Source organism: Pristiophorus japonicus, chromosome 10 (assembly GCF_044704955.1).
Source record: "Pristiophorus japonicus isolate sPriJap1 chromosome 10, sPriJap1.hap1, whole genome shotgun sequence".
Taxonomy (NCBI): Eukaryota; Metazoa; Chordata; class Chondrichthyes; family Pristiophoridae; genus Pristiophorus; species Pristiophorus japonicus.
Window position 1 is genome coordinate 132,195,025 of NC_091986.1, and position 19,829 is coordinate 132,214,853.

The following is a 19,829-nucleotide window of genomic DNA, read 5'->3' on the forward strand; positions in this document are numbered from 1 at the left end:
TCAGGCTCTATGAAGTGGAGTTAATCATTAATTGCTGATACATGGTTGCTGGTGTGTGTGTATTTTCTTAATTGATTCATGGGATGTGGGCGCCGCTGCCGTGGTTGGCATTTATTGCCTATCCTTAGTTGCCTAGAAGCAGTTTGATACAACTGAGTGGCTTGCTAGAACAGTTAAGAATCAACCCCATTGGTGTGGGACTGGAGTCACATACAAGAACATAAGAAATAAGAGCAAGACTAGGCCATTTGGCCACTCGAGCCAGCACCGCCATTTAATATCATGGCTGATCTGGTCTTACGCTCAGCTCCACTTCTCTGCCCATTCCCCATAACTCTTCACTCCCTTATCGTTCAAAAATCTGTCCCCAAATCTGACCCAAACTATGCCCCCTAGTTCTAGATTCCCCCACAAGTGAAAACATCCTCTCTGCATCTGCCTTGTCGAGCCCCCTCAGTATCTTATATGTTTCAATAAGATCACCTCTCATTTTTCTAAACTCCAATAAGTATAGGCCCAACCTGCTCAACCTTTCTTCATAAGTCAACCCCTTCATCTCCGGAATCAACCTAGTGAACCTTCTCTGAACTGCCTCCAATTCAAGTATATATTTTGTTAAATAAGGAGACCAAAATTGTATGCAATAATCTAGGTGAGGCCTCACCAATACCCTGTACAGTTGTAGCAGGACTTCCCTGCTTTTATATTCCATCCCCCTTGCAATAAAGGCCAACATTCCATTTGCCTTCCTGATTACTTGCATTACCTACATACTAACTTTTTGTGTTTCACGCACAAGGACTCCCAGATCCCTCTGTTCAGCAGCATTTTGTAATTTCTCTCCATTTAAATAATAATTTGTTTTATTTTTCCTGCCAAAATGGATAACTTCATATTTTCCCACATTATACTCCATCTGCCAAATGTTTGCCCACTCATTTAGCCTGTTTATATCCCTTTGCAGATTTTTTGTGTCCTCCTCACTACTTGTTTCCCACCCACTTTGTATCATCAGCAAACTTAGCTACATTACACTCGGTACCTTCATCCAAGTCATTAATATAGATTGTAAATAGTTGGGGCCCCAGCTCCGATCCCTGTGGAACCTCACGAGATGAAGTTTGCTGTTAGTTAGCCAATCCTCTATCCATACTAATATATTACCTCCAACCCCATGAGTTCTTATCTTGTGCAGTAACCTTTTATGTTGCACCTTATCGAATGCTTTCTGGAAATCCAAATACACCACATCCACTGGTTCCCCCTTATTCACCTTGCTCGTTACATCCTCAAAGAACTCCAGCAAATTTGTCAAATATGATTTCCCTTTCCTAAAACCATACTGACTCTGCTTGATTGAATTATGCTTTTCCATATGTCCTGTTACTGCTTCCTTAATAATGGTCTCCAGCATTTTCCCAACGACAGATATTAGGCTAACTGGTCTGTAGTTTCCTGCTTTCTGTCTGCCTCCTTTTTTAAATAGGAGCGATACGTTTGCAGTTTTTAATCTGCGGGGATCTCCCCTGAATTCAGGGAATTTTGATAGATTACAACCACTGCATCCACTATCTTTGTAGCCACTTCTTTAAAGACCCCAGAATGCAGGCCATCAGGTCCAGGGGAATTGTCGACCTTTAGTCCCATTATTTACCGAGTACTGTTTCTTTAGTGATAGTGATTGTTTTAAGTTCTTCCCTCCCTATAGCCCCTTGATTATCTATCATTGGGATGTTTTTAGTGTCTTCTACCATGAAGACCGATACAAAATATTTGTTCAAAGTCTCTGCCATTTAATTTCCCTGTTCCCCATTATTATTTCCTCAGTCTTGTCCTCTAAGGGACCAACATTTACTTTAGCTACTCTCTTCCTTTTTATATAACTGTAGAAGTTCTTACTATCTGTTTGTATATTTCTTGCTAATTTACTCTCATACTCTATCTTCCCTCTCCTTTTAAAAAAAAAATCATCCTTTGCTGGTTTAAAAAAAATTCCCAATCCTCTGGTCTCCCACTAATCTTGGCAACTTTGTATGCCATTGTTTTCAATTTGATACCATTCTTTACTTCCTTAGTTAGCCACAGATGGTTCTGCCTTCTCTTAAAATCTTTCCTGCTCACTGGAATATATTTTTGTTCAGAGTTATGAAATATCGCCTTAAATGTCTGCCACTGCTCATCAACTGTCCCATACTTTAATTTATGTTCCAAGTCCACTTTAGCCAAATCTGCCTTCATACCTTTGTAGTCTCCTTTATTTAAGCTTAGAACACTGGTTTGAGATCCAACTTTCTCACCCTCCAACTGAATTTGAAATTCAACCATGCTATGATCATTCTTTCCTAGAGGATCCTTTATTATAGGCCAGACCCAGTAGAGTTGGCAGGTTTCCTTCCCTAAAAGACATTAGTGAACCAGTTGGGTTGTAATGACAATCTGACAACTTCATGGTCACTTTTCCTGATACCAGATTTTGATTTCTAATTTTTTTTTTGTTATAAACTGAATTCAAATTCTCATACTGCCATTGTGGACTTAGAACTCATGTTCTCTAGATTGTTAGTTCAGGACTATGGGAGTGCATTGCTTATATTACTGGACTCGTAAGTCTATGGGATTTCTGTGACTTGACAACTGCCATTCCTGTACAATTTCTCCAATTCTTGGTGTTCCCAGTGACAAAGCAGGGCCACATTTGTGAGACACCTGTTATAGTTATAGTTGTTATAGTTGCCTCTAGCCTCACCCTTTTTTGGCATCTAGTTTATCACCTTTAAACTAGGATATTTTAAAACTACAATACTCAGATAAAACAGTTTTCTATTTTAAATGCTTCCAAACTGATGGAATTTTATTTTAAATGGACAACACTAGAGGCTGCAACCTATTACATGAAATGATTTGACATACATACCAGCTACATATTGTCAAGTTCCAATGACCAATTTAGATTGAAATGCAGCAGCTACTGTAGCATGTTGATGACTAGGACATGGATTTTTTTTAATGTAGCTTCAAGAGACAAAGAGTGAATTGCACTGGAATTGAATTGCATTTTGAAAGCATTCAAGAAATTCCACAACAACTTCATAGAGATAATTGAGAAATAATTGCTTAAAGTCAACCCGTCTCTCCTATACACTGGCTGAGATTAAAGTTCAATAAATACAAAAGCTGGGAGAAAAAGTGTGACTGGAATTGAAGTTTGAATGAAGTAGTGCAGTTGAAGTCTCAGTGCTGCTTGTTTTTCATACTGTGTGTTCTCAATTGGGATAAACTCAAATCTTTTTTGAGCCATGTTACCAGATGGAAGACCCCACAAAATTATTACATCTTACAAGAGAAAAATATCAGTTCAAAGCTAAACACGTGATGTCCCTCTCCAATATGGCTCAGTTCCAATGTGCAAAGGAGGAAAAGACAGCAGAGCCATGAGACACATTTAAACCTACCTTGCCCGGTGGGAAACTGATGCAGTCGATTGGCGGTCCATTTTACATCCCACCTGATTTTACTTTCCATGAGGGGGTGGGGGAGAGTACAGCCTTCTGTTTTGCAGTAATTGTTTGTACACCTGAGTGGCTTATTAGGCCACTTGAGAGGGCATGAAGAAGCAATCGGTTTTATCCCCCCACTCGCCCAACAAGAATGCTGTGTGGGAGAGGTTAAGATCAGGCCGAGCTCACTTGCCGGCCGGAGGCTGTACCATTTCCGTCCAGCGACATCTTATCTTCACTGACTTTGAAGTCAGCTGAGGTTCCCGCTGCAGGTAAGCAAGGGCCCAATTCAGAAGTCATGGCCCACGTACTAGTGAGGGTAGAAATAGGAAGGCTAGTCAGATAAATACGTGGCTGGGCCATTGGTGTAGGAGGGAGGGCTTTAGTTTCCTGAACAATTGGGACCCCTTCTGCGGTCGGTGAGACCTGTACAAGTCGAACAGGTTACACCTCAAAAGAGACGAGACCAATGTTCTCGTGGGTGGTTTTGATAGTGCGGTTGGGAGGGCTTTAAACTAGCTTGGCAGAAGGATGGGAAACCAGGAGAGGGCTCTGAGCTAGTTAGAGTGGGTGAGAGCTCAGATGAACAGAACCCCAAGAAAGGATGCAAAAGGCAGGAGGTAACAGAGCAGAGTAGCACTGGGGTAAGTGTAAACCACAAGGTGATAGGAAGGGACAATATGTATGAATATAAAGGGGCTGCAGGAGGGGTCAAAACAAAAAATCATGGTTTAAAAACTAGTATTAAAACACTTTACCTAAACACACGCAGCATTTGAAACAAAGTAAATGAGTTGACGGCACAAATCTTTACAAATGGGCATGATTTGGTGGCCATTACTGAAACGTGGTTGCAGGGTGGCCAAGACTGGGAATTAAACATTTTGGGCCCAAGTTTCCACATGATAAAAAACGGGCGCCCCTCCGAGCTGGGCGACCGTTTTTCGCGCCTAAAACGGCGCGGGAAAAAAAACTAGCGATTCTGGAGCGCTTTGCAGCTCCTTGTCTGCCTGGCGCGGCGCCCAGGGGGGCGGAGCCTACACTCGCGCCGATTTTGTAAGTGGGAGGGGGCGGGTACTATTTAAATTAGTTTTTTTCCTGCCGGCAACACTGCACGTGCGTGTTGGAGCGTTCGCGCATACTCAGTGTGAAAAAAACATTGGCACTCGGCTGTTTAGTTTTTGAACATTTTTTAATAAAAGTACATTGCCATCAGCACAGAGGCTTCTTGTAGCAGTGAGAAGACTGCAGGAAGCCTCAGAAAGTTGAGGCAGCCGTTTCCCGACGACCTCCCCCTTTTGCCGTCGGGAAATGGCTCCTCAATTTCTGAGGCTTCCTGCAGCCTTCTCTCTTTCCCGCCAGCCGTCTGGAACGGCTCCCTTCCCCCCCCCGCGTTCGGTCGGCTCCCTCCATCCCCCCCCACCGCCGCCCCCGCGTTCGGTCAGCTCCCTTCCCTCCCTCCCGCGTTCGGTCAGCTCCCTTCCCTCCCTCCCGCGTTCGGTCGGCTCCCTTCCCTCCCCCGCGTTCGGTCGGCTCCCTTCCCTCCCTCCCGCCCGCGTTCCCGCCCGCCCGCGTTCGTCGGCTCCCTTCCCTCCCGCGTTCGGTCGGCTCCCTCCATCCCCCCCCACCGCCGCCCCTGCGTTCGGTCAGCTCCCTTCCCTCCCTCCCGCGTTCGGTCGGCTCCCTCCATCCCCCCCCACCGCCGCCCCTGCGTTCGGTCAGCTCCCTTCCCTCCCTCCCGCGTTCGGTCGGCTCCCTCCATCCCCCCCCACCGCCGCCCCTGCGTTCGGTCAGCTCCCTTCCCTCCCTCCCGCGTTCGGTCGGCTCCCTCCATCCCCCCCCACCGCCGCCCCTGCGTTCGGTCAGCTCCCTTCCCTCCCTCCCGCGTTCGGTCGGCTCCCTTCCCTCCGCCCCCCACCCCCCGCGTTCGGTAGGCTCCCTCCCTGGCTCCTTCCTTCTCACCCGCCCGCGTTCGTCGGCTCCCTTCCCTCCCCCGCGTTCGTCGGCTCCCTTCCCTCCCTTCCCCCCCCCGCCCGCGTTCGTCGGCTCCCTTCCCTCCCTTCCCCCCCCCGCCCGCGTTCGTCGGCTCCCTTCCCTCCCTTCCCCCCCCCCGCCCGCGTTCGTCGGCTCCCTTCCCTCCCTTCCCCCCCCCGCCCGCGTTCATCGGCTCCCTTCCCTCCCCCGCGTTCGGTCGGCTCCCTTCCCCCCGCCCCCCCCGCCCCCCGCGTTCGGTAGGCTCCCTCCCTGGCTCCTTCCTTCCCGTCCGCGTTCGTCGGCTCCCTTCCCTCCCCCGCGTTCGGTCGGCTCCCTTCCCTCCCGCCCGCCCGTGTTCGTCGGCTCCCTTCCCTCAATCCCTCCCCCCCCCCGCCTGCGTTCGTCGGATCCCTTCCCTCCCTCCCCCCCGCCCGCGTTCGGTCGGCTCCCTCCTCCCTCCTCCCCCCCGCCCGCCCGCGTTCGGTTGGCTCCCTCATTTTGTGAGGCTTGCTGCACCATTCTTCCTGGCTGAAGCACTTTCACACAGGTAGGAAGATGGTTTATTTAATCTTTTCTTGGCTTATAAATGTTTATTCAGGTTGGATTTATTTGTATAATATTTGTAGAAGTATAAATAAGGATTGATTGTAGAATTTAATGAGTTCCCTTCCCCACCCCTCCTCCCCACCTCGTTCTGGACGCCTAATTTGTAACCTGCGCCTGATTTTTTAATGTGTAGAACAGGTTTTTTCAGTTCTACAAAAATCTTCACTTGCTCCATTCTACTTTAGTTTGGAGTACATTTTCACTGTGGAAACTTTCAAATCAGGCGTCAGTGGCCGGACACGCCCCGTTTTGAAGAAAAAATTCTGTTCCAAAGTAGAACTGTTCTACCAGACTAGAACTGCAGAAAAAAAAAATGTGGAGAATTGCGAATTCTAAGATAGTCCGTTCTCCACCAGTTGCTCCTAAAAATCAGGCGCAAATCATGTGGAAACGTGGGCCCACAGGGGTATCTGACAATTCAGTAAGATAGACAATAAGGGAAAGGAGGTGGGGTAGCTCTGTTAATAAAGGATGATATCAGGGCAGTTGTCAGAGACGATATTGGCTCTAATGAACAAAATGTTGAATCATTGTGGGTGGAGATTAGAGATAGTAAGGGGAAAAAGTCACTGGTGGGCGTAGTTTATAGGCCCCCAAATAATAACTTCACGGTGGGGCGGAAAATAATCAAGGGAATAATGGAGGCATGTGAAAAACGAACGGCAGTAATCATGGGGGATTTTAACCTACATATCGATTGGTCAAATCAAATCGCAAGGGGTAGCCTGGAGGAAGAATTCATAGAATGCATACGGGATTGTTTCTTAGAACAGTATGTTACAGAACCTACAAGGGAGCAAGCTATCTTAGATCTGGTCCTGTGTAATGAGACAGGAATAATAAACGATCTCCTAGTAAAAGATCCTCTCGGAATGAGTGATCACAGTATGGTTGAATTTGTAATATAGATTGAGGGTGAGGAAGTAGTGTCTCAAACAAGCGTACTATGCTTAAACAAAGGGGACTAGAGTGGGATGAGGGCAGAGTTGGCTAAAATAGACTGGGAACACAGACTAAACGGTGGCACAATTGAGGAACAGTGGAGGACTTTTAAGGAGCTCTTTCATAGTGCTCAACAAAAATATATTCCAGTGAAAAAGAAGGGCGGTAAGAGAAGGGATAACCAGGCATGGATAACTAAGGAAATAAAGGAGAGTATCAAATTAAAAACCAATGCGTATAAGGTGGCCAAGGTTAGTGGGAAACTAGAAGATTGGGAAAATTTTAAACAGCAAAGAATGACGAAGAAGGCAATAAAGAAAGGAAAGATAGATTATGAAAGTAAACTTGCGCAAAACATAAAAACAGATAGTAAAAGCTTTTACAGATATATAAAACGGAAAAGAGTGACTAAAGTAAATGTTGGTCCCTTAGAAGATGAGAAGGGGGATTTAATAATGGGAAATGTGGAAATGGCTGAGACCTTAAACAATTATTTTGCTTCGGTCTTCACAGTGGAAGACCCATAAACCATGCCAAAAAATGCTGGTCACGGGAATGTGGGAAGGGAGGACCTTGAGACAATCACCATCACTAGCGAGGTAGTGCTGGACAGGCTAATGGGACTCAAGGTAGACAAGTTCCCTGGTCCTGATGAAATGCATCCCAGGGTATTAAAAGAGATGGCGGAAGTTAGAGCAGATGCATTTGTTATAATCTACCAAAATTCTCTGGACTCTGGGGAGGTACCATTGGATTGGAAAGCAGCTAATGTAACACCTCTGTTTAAAAAAGGGGACAGACAAAAGGCAGGTAACTATAGGCCGGTTAGTTTAACATCTGTAGTGGGGAAAATGCTTGAAGCTATCATTAAGGAAGAAATAGTGGGACATCTAGATAGGAATAGTGCAATCAAGCAGACGCAACATGGATTCATGAAGGGGAAATCATGTTTAACTAATTTACTGGAATTCTTTGAGAATATAACGAGCATGGTGGATAGAGGTGTACCGATGGATGTGGTGTATTTAGATTTCCAAAAGGCATTCGATAAGGTGCCACACAAAAAGTTACTGCAGAAGATAAGGGCACGCAGAGTCAGAGGAAATGTATTAGCATGGATAGAGAATTGGCTGGCTAACAGAAAGCAGAGAGTTGGGATAAATGGGTCCTTTTCGGATTGGAAATCGGTGGTTAGTGGTGTGCCACAGGGATCGGTGCTGGGATCACAACTGTTTACAATATACATAGATGACCTGGAAGAGGGGACAGAGTGTTGTAACAAAATTTGCAGATGACACAAAGATTAATGGGAAAGCGGGTTATGTAGAGGACACAGAGAGGCTGCAAAGAGATTTAAATAGGTTAAGCGAATGGGCTAAGGTTTGGCAGATGGAATACAATGTCGGAAAATGTGAAGTCATCCACCTTGGAAAAAAAAACAGTAAAAGGGAATATTATTTGAATGGGGAGGAATTACAACATGCTGCGGTGCAGAGGGACCTGTGGGTCCTTGTGCATGAAACTCTTTTGGATCCTTGTGCATGAATCCCAAAAAATTGGTTTGCAGGTGCAGCAGATAATCAGGAAGGCAAATGGAATGTTGGCCTTCATTGCGAGAGGGATGGAGTACAAAAGCAGGGAGGTCCTGCTGCAACTGTACAGGGTATTGATGAGGCCGCACATGGAGTACTGCGTGCAGTTTTGGTCACCTTACTTAAGGAAGGATATACTAGCTTTGGAGGGGGTACAGAGACGATTCACTAGGCTGATTCCGGAAATGAGGGGGTTCCCTTACGATGATAGATTGAGTAGACTGGGTCTTTACTCGTTGGAGTTCAGAAGGATGAGGGGTGATCTTATCGAAACATTTAAAATAATGAAAGGGATAGACAAGATAGAGGCAGAGAGGTTGTTTCCACTGGTCGGCGAGATTAGAACTAGGGGGCACAGCCTCAAAATACGGGGGAGCCAATTTAAAACCGAATTGAGAAGGAATTTCTTCTCCCAGAGGGTTGTGAATCTGTGGAATTCTCTGCCCAAGGAAGCAGTTGAGGCTAGCTCATTGAATGTATTCAAGTCACAGATAGATAGATTTTTAACCAATTAAGGGTTACGGGGAGAGGGCGGGTAAGTGGAGCTGAGTCCACGGCCAGATCAGCCATGATCTTGTTGAATGGCGGAGCAGGCTCGAGGGGCTAGATGGCCTACTCCTGTTCCTAATTCTTATGTTCTTACATTACATCAGCCAGGCCTTCCTGGATTGGCCCACCCAAGAAACTATAGACCAGTTAGCCTCACATCTGTGGTTGGGAAGATGTTGGAGTCCATTATTAAAGAAGCAGTAGCAGGATATTTGGAAAAGCAAAATTCGGTCAGGCAGAGTCAGCATGGATTTATGAAGGGCAAGTCATGTTTGACAAATTTGCTAGAATTCTTTGAGGATGTACCGAACAGGGTGGATAAAGGGGAAACAGTGGATGTAGTGTATTTGAACTTCCAGAAGGCATTTGACCAGGTGCCACATAAAAGGTTACTGCACAAGATAAAAGATCACGGGGTTGGGCATAATATATTAACATGGAAAGAAGATTGGCTAACGAACAGAAAACAGAGAGTAGGGATAAATGGTTCATTCTCGGGTTGGCAATCAGTAACCAGTGGGGTGTCGCAGGGATCAGTGCTGTGACATCAACTATTTACAATCTATATTAACGACTTGGAGGAATGTACTGAGTACAATGTAGCCAAGTTTGCCGACGATACAAAGGTGGGAGGAAAAGCAATGTGTGAGGAGGACATACAAAATCTGCAAAAGGACATCGACAAGCTAAGTGAGTGGCCAAAAATTTGGTAGATGGAGTATAATGTTGGAACGTGTGAGGTCATGCACTTAGAAAAAAAATGAAAGAGCAAGTTATTATGTAAATGGAGAAAGATTGCAAAGTGCTGCAGTACAGCGGGGCCTAGGGGTACATGTGTGTTGTGTATTTGTAAAGCATGCACTCCCATGTTTCGCCACCAGGAAGTGCATCCCCTGAAGTCCCAAGGGATCCCTGCATCCCTTGGGAGCACTGTATATAAGCCGGCCCCTAAGGCCTGTTCCTCACTCTGGAATGTCTTAATAAAGACTGAGGTCATTGTTACTTGAACCTACCTGTGTGCAGTATCATCTGTGTTCGGAACACAACAACTGGTGACGAGTATACGCAAAGATGCAGCAAACTGTGGACATCCTGGAGAAGTTCTCAGAGGGTGAGGACTGGGAAGCCTATGTCAAACGGCTAGACCAGTACTTTGTAACCAACGAGCTGGACGGAGAAGGAGGCACTGCAAAAAGGAGAGCGGTCCTCCTCACGGTCTGCGGGGCACCGACCGACAGCCTCATGAAGAATCTTCTGGCTCCAGTGAAACCCACAGATAAGTCATGTGAGGAGCTGTGTACACTGGTTCTGGAGCATCTCAACCCAAGGGAGAGCGTGCTGATGGCGAGGTATCGATTCTACACGTACCAGCGATCTGAAGGTCAGGAAGTGGCGAGCTGCGTCGCCGAGCTAAGGCGACTTGCAGGACAATGTGAGTTTGATGGCGACCTGGAGCAAATGTTCAGAGACTTTTTTGTATTGGGCATTGGCCACGAGACCATTCTACGAAAACATTTGACTGTAGAGACACCGACCCTCAGTAAGGCCATTGCGATAGCACAGGCGTTTATGTCCACCAGTGATAACACCAAACAAATCTCTCAGCACACGAGTGCTAGCAATGTTCATAAATTAACTGGAACTGTGTTTGTGAGCAGAGCTGTACAGGGCAGAAACTACGAGTCTGCAACTGTCAGCAGGCCTCAGGTGACCCAGATGACTCAGAGTCCGCAACAAAGGATGAATGCAAGGCATTTCACACCTTGTTGGCGTTGTGGAGGCTTCCATTCAGCCTATTCATGCCGCTTCAAAGGGTATGTTTGCAAGAGCTGTGGAACAATGGGGCACCTCCAACGAGCTTGCAGACAAGCTGCAAGCTCTGCAAAGCCTGCTAACCACCACATGGCAGAGGAAGATCGGTCCATGGTGGATCAAAGAAAATTCGAGCCTCAGAGAGAGGAGGCAGATGCTGAAGTACATGGGGTGCACACATTTGAGACGAAAAGTCCACCTATAATGCTAAATGTAAAATTGAATGGCTTACCCGTAACCATGGAACTGGACACTGGCACTAGCTAATCCATCTTGTGTAAAAAGATGTTTGAGAGACTGTGGTGCAACATGGCACTCAGACCAGCCCTGAGCCCCATCCACACAAAACTGAGAACGTACACCAAAGAGCTTATCACTGTCCTGGGCAGCGCCATAGTCAAGGTCACCTACGAGGGCACGGTGCATGAACTGTCACTCTAGATTGTCCCGGGCGATGGCCCTACACTACTTGGAAGGAGCTGGCTGGGCAAAATCCGCTGGAACTGGGATTACATCCAAGCTCTATCACATGTCGATGAGGCCTCATGTACCCAGGTTCTTAAAAAATTTCCTTTTTGAGCCAGGCATTGAAAAATTTTCCGGGACGAAGGTGCAGATCCACTTGGTCCCAGAGGCATGACCCATTCACCACAAGGCGTGAGCGGTACCTCACATGATGAGGGAGAGAGTGGAAATTGAGCTGGACAGGCTGCAATGCGAGGGCATCATCTCCCCAGTGGAATTCAGCGAGTGGGCCAGCCCGATTGTTCCAGTACTCAAAAGTGATGGCACGGTCGGGATTTGTGGCCATTATAAAGTAACTATTAATCGTTTCTCACTACAAGACCAATACCCGCTACCTAAGGCAGACGACCTATTTGCGACACTGGCAGGAGGCAAGACGTTCACCAAGCTCGACCTGACTTCTGCCGACATGACACAGGAGCTGGAGGAGTCTTCGAATGGCCTCATTTGCATCAACATGCACGAGGGACTGTTCATCGACAACAGATGCCTGTTTGGAATTCGGTCGGCTGCAGCGATCTTCCAGAGAAACATGGAGAGCCTACTCAAGTCGGTACCACACACGGTGGTCTTTCAGGACGACATATTGGTCACGGGTCGGTACACCGTCGAACACCTACAGAACCTGGAGGAGATCCTCCAGCGACTGGATCGCGTAGGGCTGCGGCTGAAGAGGTCGAAATGCGTCTTCATGGCAACAGAAGTGGAGTTTTTTGGAGAAAGATCGCGGCAGACGGCATTCGACCGACAGACGCCAAGACAGAGGCTATCAGGAACGCGCCCAGGCCACAGGACGTCACGGAACTGCGGTCGTTCCTGGGACTCCTCAACTATTTTGGTAACTTCCTACCGGGGTTAAGCACCCTCTTAGAGCCCCTACATGTGTTATTGCGCACAGGTGAGAACTGGTTATGGAGACAAAACCAAGTAATTGCTTTTGAGAAAGCCAGAAACATTTTATGCTCCAACAAGCTGCTTGTATTGTATAACCCGTGTAAAAGATTTGTGCTGGCATGTGATGCATCGTCGTACGGAGTCGGGTGTGTATTACAACAAGCTAACATTGCGGGGAAGTTGCAACCTGTCGCCTATGCCTCCAGGAGCTTGTCTAAGGCCAAGAGGGCCTACAGCATGATTGAGAAAGAGGCATTAGCGTATGTGTTTGGGGTAAAGAAAATGCATCAGTACCTGTTTGGCCTTAAATTCGAGCTGGAAACCGATCACAAGCCCCTCATATCCCTGTTCGTTGAAAAGGGGATAAATACTAATGCCTCAGCCTACATACAAAGGTGGCACTCGCACTATCAACGTATAACTACAGGCCACAGGCCAGGCACCGAGAACTGTGCGGATGCTCTCAGTCGGCTACCATTGGCCACCATGGGGGTGGAAATGGCGCAGCCTGCAAACTTGTTGATGGTGGCGCAGCCCGCAGACTTGTTGATGGTCATGGAAGCGTTTGAAAATGATAAATCACCTGTCAGAGCCCGCCAGATTAGGACTTGGACCAGTCAAGATCCTCTGCTGTCCCGAGTAAAAAAACTGTGTACTGCATGGGAGCTGGGCCAGCATCCCCGTTGAAATGCAAGAACTAATCAAGCCGTTTCAGCGGCGAAAGGATGAGCTGTCCATTCAGGCAGACTGCCTGTTGTGGGGTAACCGCGTAGTACTACTCAAAAAGGGCAGGGAGATGTTCATCTCAGATCTCCACAGCACACACCCAGGTATAGTGATGATGAAAGCGATAGCCAGATCCCACGTGTGGTGGCCCGGTATTGACTCTGACTTAGAAGCCTGTGTATGGCAATGCAGTGTGTGTGCTCAGTTGAGCAACGCGCCCAGAGAGGCCCTCCAGATCATGGTCAAGGATCCATGTCGACTATGCGGGCCCGTTTCTCGGTAAAATTTTCCTGGTGATGGTGGATGCTTTTTCAAAATGGATTGAATGTGAAATAATGTCGGGAAGCACCGCCATCGGCACCATTGAAAGCCTGAGGACCATGTTTGCCACCTACTGCCTGCCTGACATACTGGTCAGTGACAACGGGCCATGTTTTACCAGTGTCGAATTTAAAGAATTCATGACCCGCAATGGGACCAAACATGTCAACTCGGCCCCATTTAAACCAGCTTCCAATGGGCAGGCAGAGCGGGCAGTACAAACAATCAAACAGAGTCTCAAACGAGTCACACAAGGCTCACTCCAAACCCGCCTGTCCCAAGTACTGCTCAGCTACCGCACGAGACCCCACTCGCTCACAGGGGTGCCCCCGGCTGAGCTACTCATGAAAAGGACACTTAAAACCAGACTCTCGCTGGTTCACCCCAACCTGCATGATCAGGTAGAAAGAAGGCGGCAGCAACAAAATGTAAACGATGGTCGCGCCACTGTGTCACGGGAAATTGATCTGAATGACCCTGTGTATATGCTAAACTATGGACATGGTCCCAAGTGGACCGCGGGCACAGTGATAGCTAAAGAAGGGAATAGGGTGTTTGTAGTCAAACTAGACAATGGACAAATTTGCAGAAAGCACCTGGACCAAATGAGGCTGTGGTTCACAGACTGACCTGAACAACCCACAGCAGTCACCACCTTTTTCGAGCCCACAACATACTCCCAAAGGATCAACAACACTACCTCGGACCAGGAAATCGAACCCATCATGCCCAACAGCCCAGCGAGGCCAGGCTCACCCAGCAGCCCCGAAGGGCAAACAACACGCCAGCCCAGCGAGGGCACAGCCAACACAACAGAACAGACATTTGTACCGAGGCGGTCCACCAGGGAAAGAAAGGCTCCCGACCGCCTCACCTTGTAAATAGTTTTCGCTTTGACTTTGGCGGGGGAGTGATGTTGTGTATCTGTAAAGCATGCACTCCCATGTTCCGCCACCAAGGAGCTCATCCCCTGAGCACTGTATATAAGCCGGCCCCTAATGCCTGTTCCTCACGCTGGAGTGTCTGAATAAAGACTGAGGTCACTTACTTTAACCTCCCTGTGTGCAGTCTCATTGTTAGGAAGACAACAATGTGCATGAAACACAAAAGGTTAGTATGCAGGTACAGCAAGTGATCAGGAAGGCCAATGGAATCTTGGCCTTTATTGCAAAGGGGATGGAGTATAAAAACAGGGAAGTCTTGCTACAGTTGTACAGGGTATTGGTGAGGCTGCACTGCTGCGTACAGTTTTGGTTTCCATATTTACGAAAGGATATACTTGCTTTGGAGGCAGTTCAGAGAAGGTTGACAAGGTTGATTCCAGAGATGAGGGGGTTGACTTATGAGGAAAGGTTGAGTAGGGTGGGCCTCTACTCATTAGAATTCAGAAGAATGAGAGGTGATCTTATTGAAACGTATAAGATTATGAGGGAGCTTGACAAGGTGGATGCAGAGAGGATGTTTCCGCTGATAGGGGAGACTAGAACTAGAGGGCATAATCTTAGATTTTAAGGGGCCGCCCATTTAAAACTGAGGTGAGGAGAAATTTCTTCTCTCAGAGGGTTGTGGATCTGTGGCATTCACTGCCTCAGAGAGCTGTAGAAGCTGGGACATTGAATAAATTTAAGACAGAAATAGACAGTTTCTTGAACGATAAGGGAATAAGGGGTTATGGAGAGCGGGCAGGGAAGTGGACCTGCGTCCATGATCAGATCAGCCATGATCGTACTAAATGGCGGAGCAGGCTCGAGGGACCGTATGGCCTTCTCCTGCTCCTATTTCTTATGTTCTTATATCTGACCCTCCACCTTTAGAATTGGGTTCTCAGTGTGGGAACTCGTGTTACATATCATCATCATAGGCAGTCCCTCGAAGCAAGGATAACTTACTTCCACGCCAAAAAAGGATGAGTTCACAGGTGTTTCAATGTTCCAGATCCCGAACTAATATTCCAGATCGCGAACTACATCTTGAAGGGTGGAAGATGCTTGTGCGTGGATTTTTTTTAACGTGTGGTGGCCATTGCATACCAGCCACCACACGGGCTTGACAGAGCTAGGTCTTGATCCAGTGGCAAGGATTAACCAAGACATATAGACTAGACACGATTCCATTCCCTGAAGGACATTAGTGAATCAGTTGGGTTTTTACAACGTTCTATCAGTTTTCATATTTATCTTTTCTGGTACTAGCTGACAAGCTAATGAATTCACTTGCACAATTTGCCATGGTGAGATATGAACTCATATAAACTTTGGGTTTCTCCTCCATTTTCATAATCACGATACCAGATCCGATGCTATGAAAGGGAAAGAGTGAGGTGCTGCTGAGTGATGGCTACACATGGGTGACATAACTGTCTGGAGTGACATAACTGAGGAGGCATCTAAACCTCAAGCAATACGTCTTTACTTTGCAATTTGGGAATGATTGCTACCCACATCCTGCTACTATGCAATCATCTCAGTGCATTTGGAAAGAGGTGACATGATAGGTCCAAGTCAGCATGGATTTGTGAAAGGGAAATCATGCTTGACAAATCTTCTGGAATTTTTTGAGGATGTTTCCAGTAGAATGGATAAGGGAGAACCAGTTGATGTGGTATATTTGGACTTTCAGAAGGCGTTCGACAAGGTCCCACACAAGAGATTGATGTGCAAAGTTAGAGCACATGGGATTGGGGGTAGTGTACTGACATGGATTGAGAACTGGTTGTCAGACAGGAAGCAAAGAGTAGGAGTAAATGGGTACTTTTCAGAATGGCAGGCAGTGACTAGTGGGGTACCGCAAGGTTCTGTGCTGGGGCCCCAGCTGTTTACACTGTACATTAATGAATTAGATGAGGGGATTAAATGTAGTATCTCCAAATTTGCGGATGACACTAAGTTGGGTGGCAGTGTGAGCTGCGAGGAGGATGCTGTGAGGCTGCAGAGCGACTTGGATAGGTTAGGTGAGTGGGCAAATGCATGGCAGATGAAGTATAATGTGGATAAATGTGAGGTTATCCACTTTGGTGGTAAAAACAGAGAGACAGACTATTATCTGAATGGTGACAGATTAGGAAAAGGGGAGATGCAACAAGACCTGGGTGTCATGGTACATCAGTCATTGAAGGTTGGCATGCAGGTGCAGCAGGCGGTTAAGAAAGCAAATGGCATGTTGGCCTTCATAGCAAGGGGATTTGAGTACAGGGGCAGGGAGGTGTTGCTACAGTTGTACAGGGCATTGGTGAGGCCACACCTGGAGTATTGTGTACAGTTTTGGTCTCCTAACCTGAGGAAGGACATTCTTGCTATTGAGGGAGTGCAGCGAAGGTTCACCAGACTGATTCCCGGGATGGCGGGACTGACCTATCAAGAAAGACTGGATCAACTGGGCTTGTATTCACTGGAGTTCAGAAGAATGAGAGGGGACCTCAGAAACATTTAAAATTCTGACAGGGTTAGACAGGTTAGATGCAGGAAGAATGTTCCCAATGTTGGGGAAGTCCAGAACCAGAGGTCACAGTGTAAGGATAAGGGGTAAGCCATTTAGGACCGAGATGCGGAGGAACTTCTTCACCCAGAGAGTGGTGAACCTGTGGAATTCTCTACCACAGAAAGTTGTTGAGGCCAATTCACTAAATATATTCAAAAAGGAGTTAACTAGGGGGATCAAGGGGTATGGCGAGAAAGCAGGAATGGGGTACTGAAGTTGAATGTTCAGCCATGAACTCATTGAATGGTGGTGCAGGCTAGAAGGGCCGAATGGCCTACTCCTGCACCTATTTTCTATGTTTCTATGAAACTGAGCCGATTGATAACATATTTTGTATGTGCTCTTTTCTAAGCTTGAGCGGGAGTGATAAAAATCAATGCAAATATTTACAATACCTGAGGCAGTTTATCGCTTGGCAGGAGGCTCGGAATTGCAGGTTGGTTGGTGGGGGGGTGGGGTGTCTGGTCGGCAGATCGCAGAGCAGGAAACTTTGGATTGTAGGGTGCAGGAGGGTCGGCAGATCGCAGCAGCGAGGAGCAGCCACGATTGGTGGAAAGTTTGCTTGAGGGGCTGGGGGAGTACTCCTGTTCCTCCTAGCTCACAAGCCGTGCTATTAAAAAGCACGTCCCTCTTGCAGCCAGCTGCTTCGGTCTCCGTTTAGCTGCCGAGCTTCCCGAGCCCTTTGAAACCCAGCCAGCAACTGTTAACTTTATATCAGGCTCCCAACTGCACTGTGGGAGCCTAATTTAAATATTGTAAGAAAGTACCCCGCCTCTTGAGAGCGGAACACAGACCCGCTGCTGTAAAAATAGTGTCAGATACTTACGTAGTAACGTTTCGCGTTTTAAAATGTTTAACCCTCCACCCTGACGATCGTAGTGGCGTTAATATCTACCCCCTAGTGGCCACTGATTCACATTTTTTACGAAGAGCTGATCCAATGTGAGCTTATTTATGAGTTGACTGTTGCCCTCTACAGATTGTGTAGCTCACTGCACATGTTATTGTGTAGAATTTCTCCATTGACTGTGAATGGGGAAGATTCTACTCTTTGCCTTTCTTTCCTTTTAACAATCACAGCTGAAATAAACTCCTCTGATTTGAAGACTTTAGGTAATAGTAAATAAAATCAGTTCTTAAATGACTCTCAATTTCACTATCCTAACTCATTCTGTCCCGTTCTCCTATCACCCCTGTGGTCACTAATCTACATTGGCTCCCAGTCCAGCAGCACCTTGAATTTAAAATGCTCATCCTTGTTTTCAAATCCCTCTATGACCTCCTTATCTCTGTAACCTCCAGCCCTACAACCCTTCGCGATGCCTGCGTTCCTGCAATTCTGGCCTCTTGCGCATCCCCGATTTCCATCGCCTAGATCCTAAGTTCAGGAATTTCCTCCCTAAACATCTGCACATTTCCACCTCTCTCTCTTCCTTTGGGATGCTCATTAAAATCTACCTCTCTCACCAAGCTTTTGATCACCTGTCCTAATATATCTTTATGTGGTTCTACGTCAAATCTTGACACTTGCAATCTTTCCTGATTCCTGGGGACCAACCCCAACAGTTCCCAGCTGTGGCCTTCTACCACTGGCTTCCCTGTCCAGCAGCCGGCCAGCCTATCAATCTGGCCTCTGGCTGGCTGCTGGGCGGGAAACAGAATTAAGAAATGATAATGAGGTCCTGTTGTTAAATTTGTGTCCCCAGGATTTCCAGGTCTCACCCCGCCGCCCCCCCCCACCCCCCCCGCCTCCACCTAAATATGGGGGTTCAGGAGTTTTCTGTTAAAAATAGTAACAATAACATCACATTGCCAGTTCGGGGGTCGGAGGAGCGGGGACGGAGGTTGCGGTCAGGCTAAAATATAACATCAGCAACTAATTATAATTAAAATCCAGCTCTCCTGGCTGGAGGAGAATGCCCCTGGTGGTGGTAACAGGACAGAGTGAACAGGGAGAACAATAGTGTTTAAAAATATAACATTTGAACATAAATAATTTTTTAAAAAGTTATTTTAATTGATTTTTTTCTTTTTTTTCCCTTTCCAGGTATTTTGTTCACAATACTTGTTATTATGTATGTCATCTGGATCGAAACTGTTATTGATATTCAAGAATACATTCAGAAGCAAAGAATCCAGCTCTGTCCTGATTTTGTACTGAACATTCAGTATGGATGGTCTTTCATAGTTGCACCAATTGGGATATTCTTCTCTTTGCTGGCAGGCTTGCTCTTCCTCCTTGCAGGCCACACCATTCACATTCACTTTGATTAAAAGACTACTTCTGAAGTGCTTTAAATAATTAGAAATCAATGCTTTTAATGCAAACAGAGTTTGCCAAATGTGCACATAGGAAATGAAAGTTCATTTGTCTCCCGTCTGTATCTTCAAACAGTATTTTGGTTATTTTCTTCATATAGTATACAGTGAACAAGGGTTTGTCTTGTTAACTATTTGAAGTATCCCTAAAACTGAAATTGTTGTTTGCTGCAAATAACCTCAAACTAAATATTTTAAAGTCTTGCAGTGTTACGTTTTAACTTGTAATAATTATCCCATCCCATCTAATGTTTAAAGAGTCAGTATTATTTTGCTTAGCAATTTATAATGTATTTACTGCTGCTACTCTAAGAAATTATTTTTTTCTTGATTTCTCCTAAGATAAATATTAAAGGATTGCTTAATGCTTAATGCAATAACTACAATGATTTAAAGCATTCAGGAATTTTAGGGGTGAGATTCAGGGTGTTGATACAATTTTCAATGTCTAATGATACCAGGAACAGTGTTGATGTGCACATTGAACCAGTTACCCGTTGGAGATGGAGTTTATCAGTTACCGACGTAAGTTTGTGATGTCGGGAATTAATCTGTAAACCAGCCGCGAAAGCACCAATTAAACGCACTGACTGAT

General features: G+C 46.4%; 1 protein-coding gene across 1 annotated transcript in view; it reads left to right on the forward strand.

The window, feature by feature from the left end:
* LOC139274797 (transmembrane protein 182-like) overlaps positions 1-19,433 on the forward strand; it is a 93,314-nt gene extending 73,881 nt beyond the window's left edge. Inside the window, exon 5 of the mRNA XM_070891492.1 lies at positions 18,963-19,433. Coding sequence (XP_070747593.1) covers positions 18,963-19,189 — 227 coding nt within the window. The 3' untranslated portion in view covers positions 19,190-19,433. The remainder of the gene's footprint in view (positions 1-18,962) is intronic.
* The last annotated feature ends 396 nt before the right edge of the window (positions 19,434-19,829 follow it).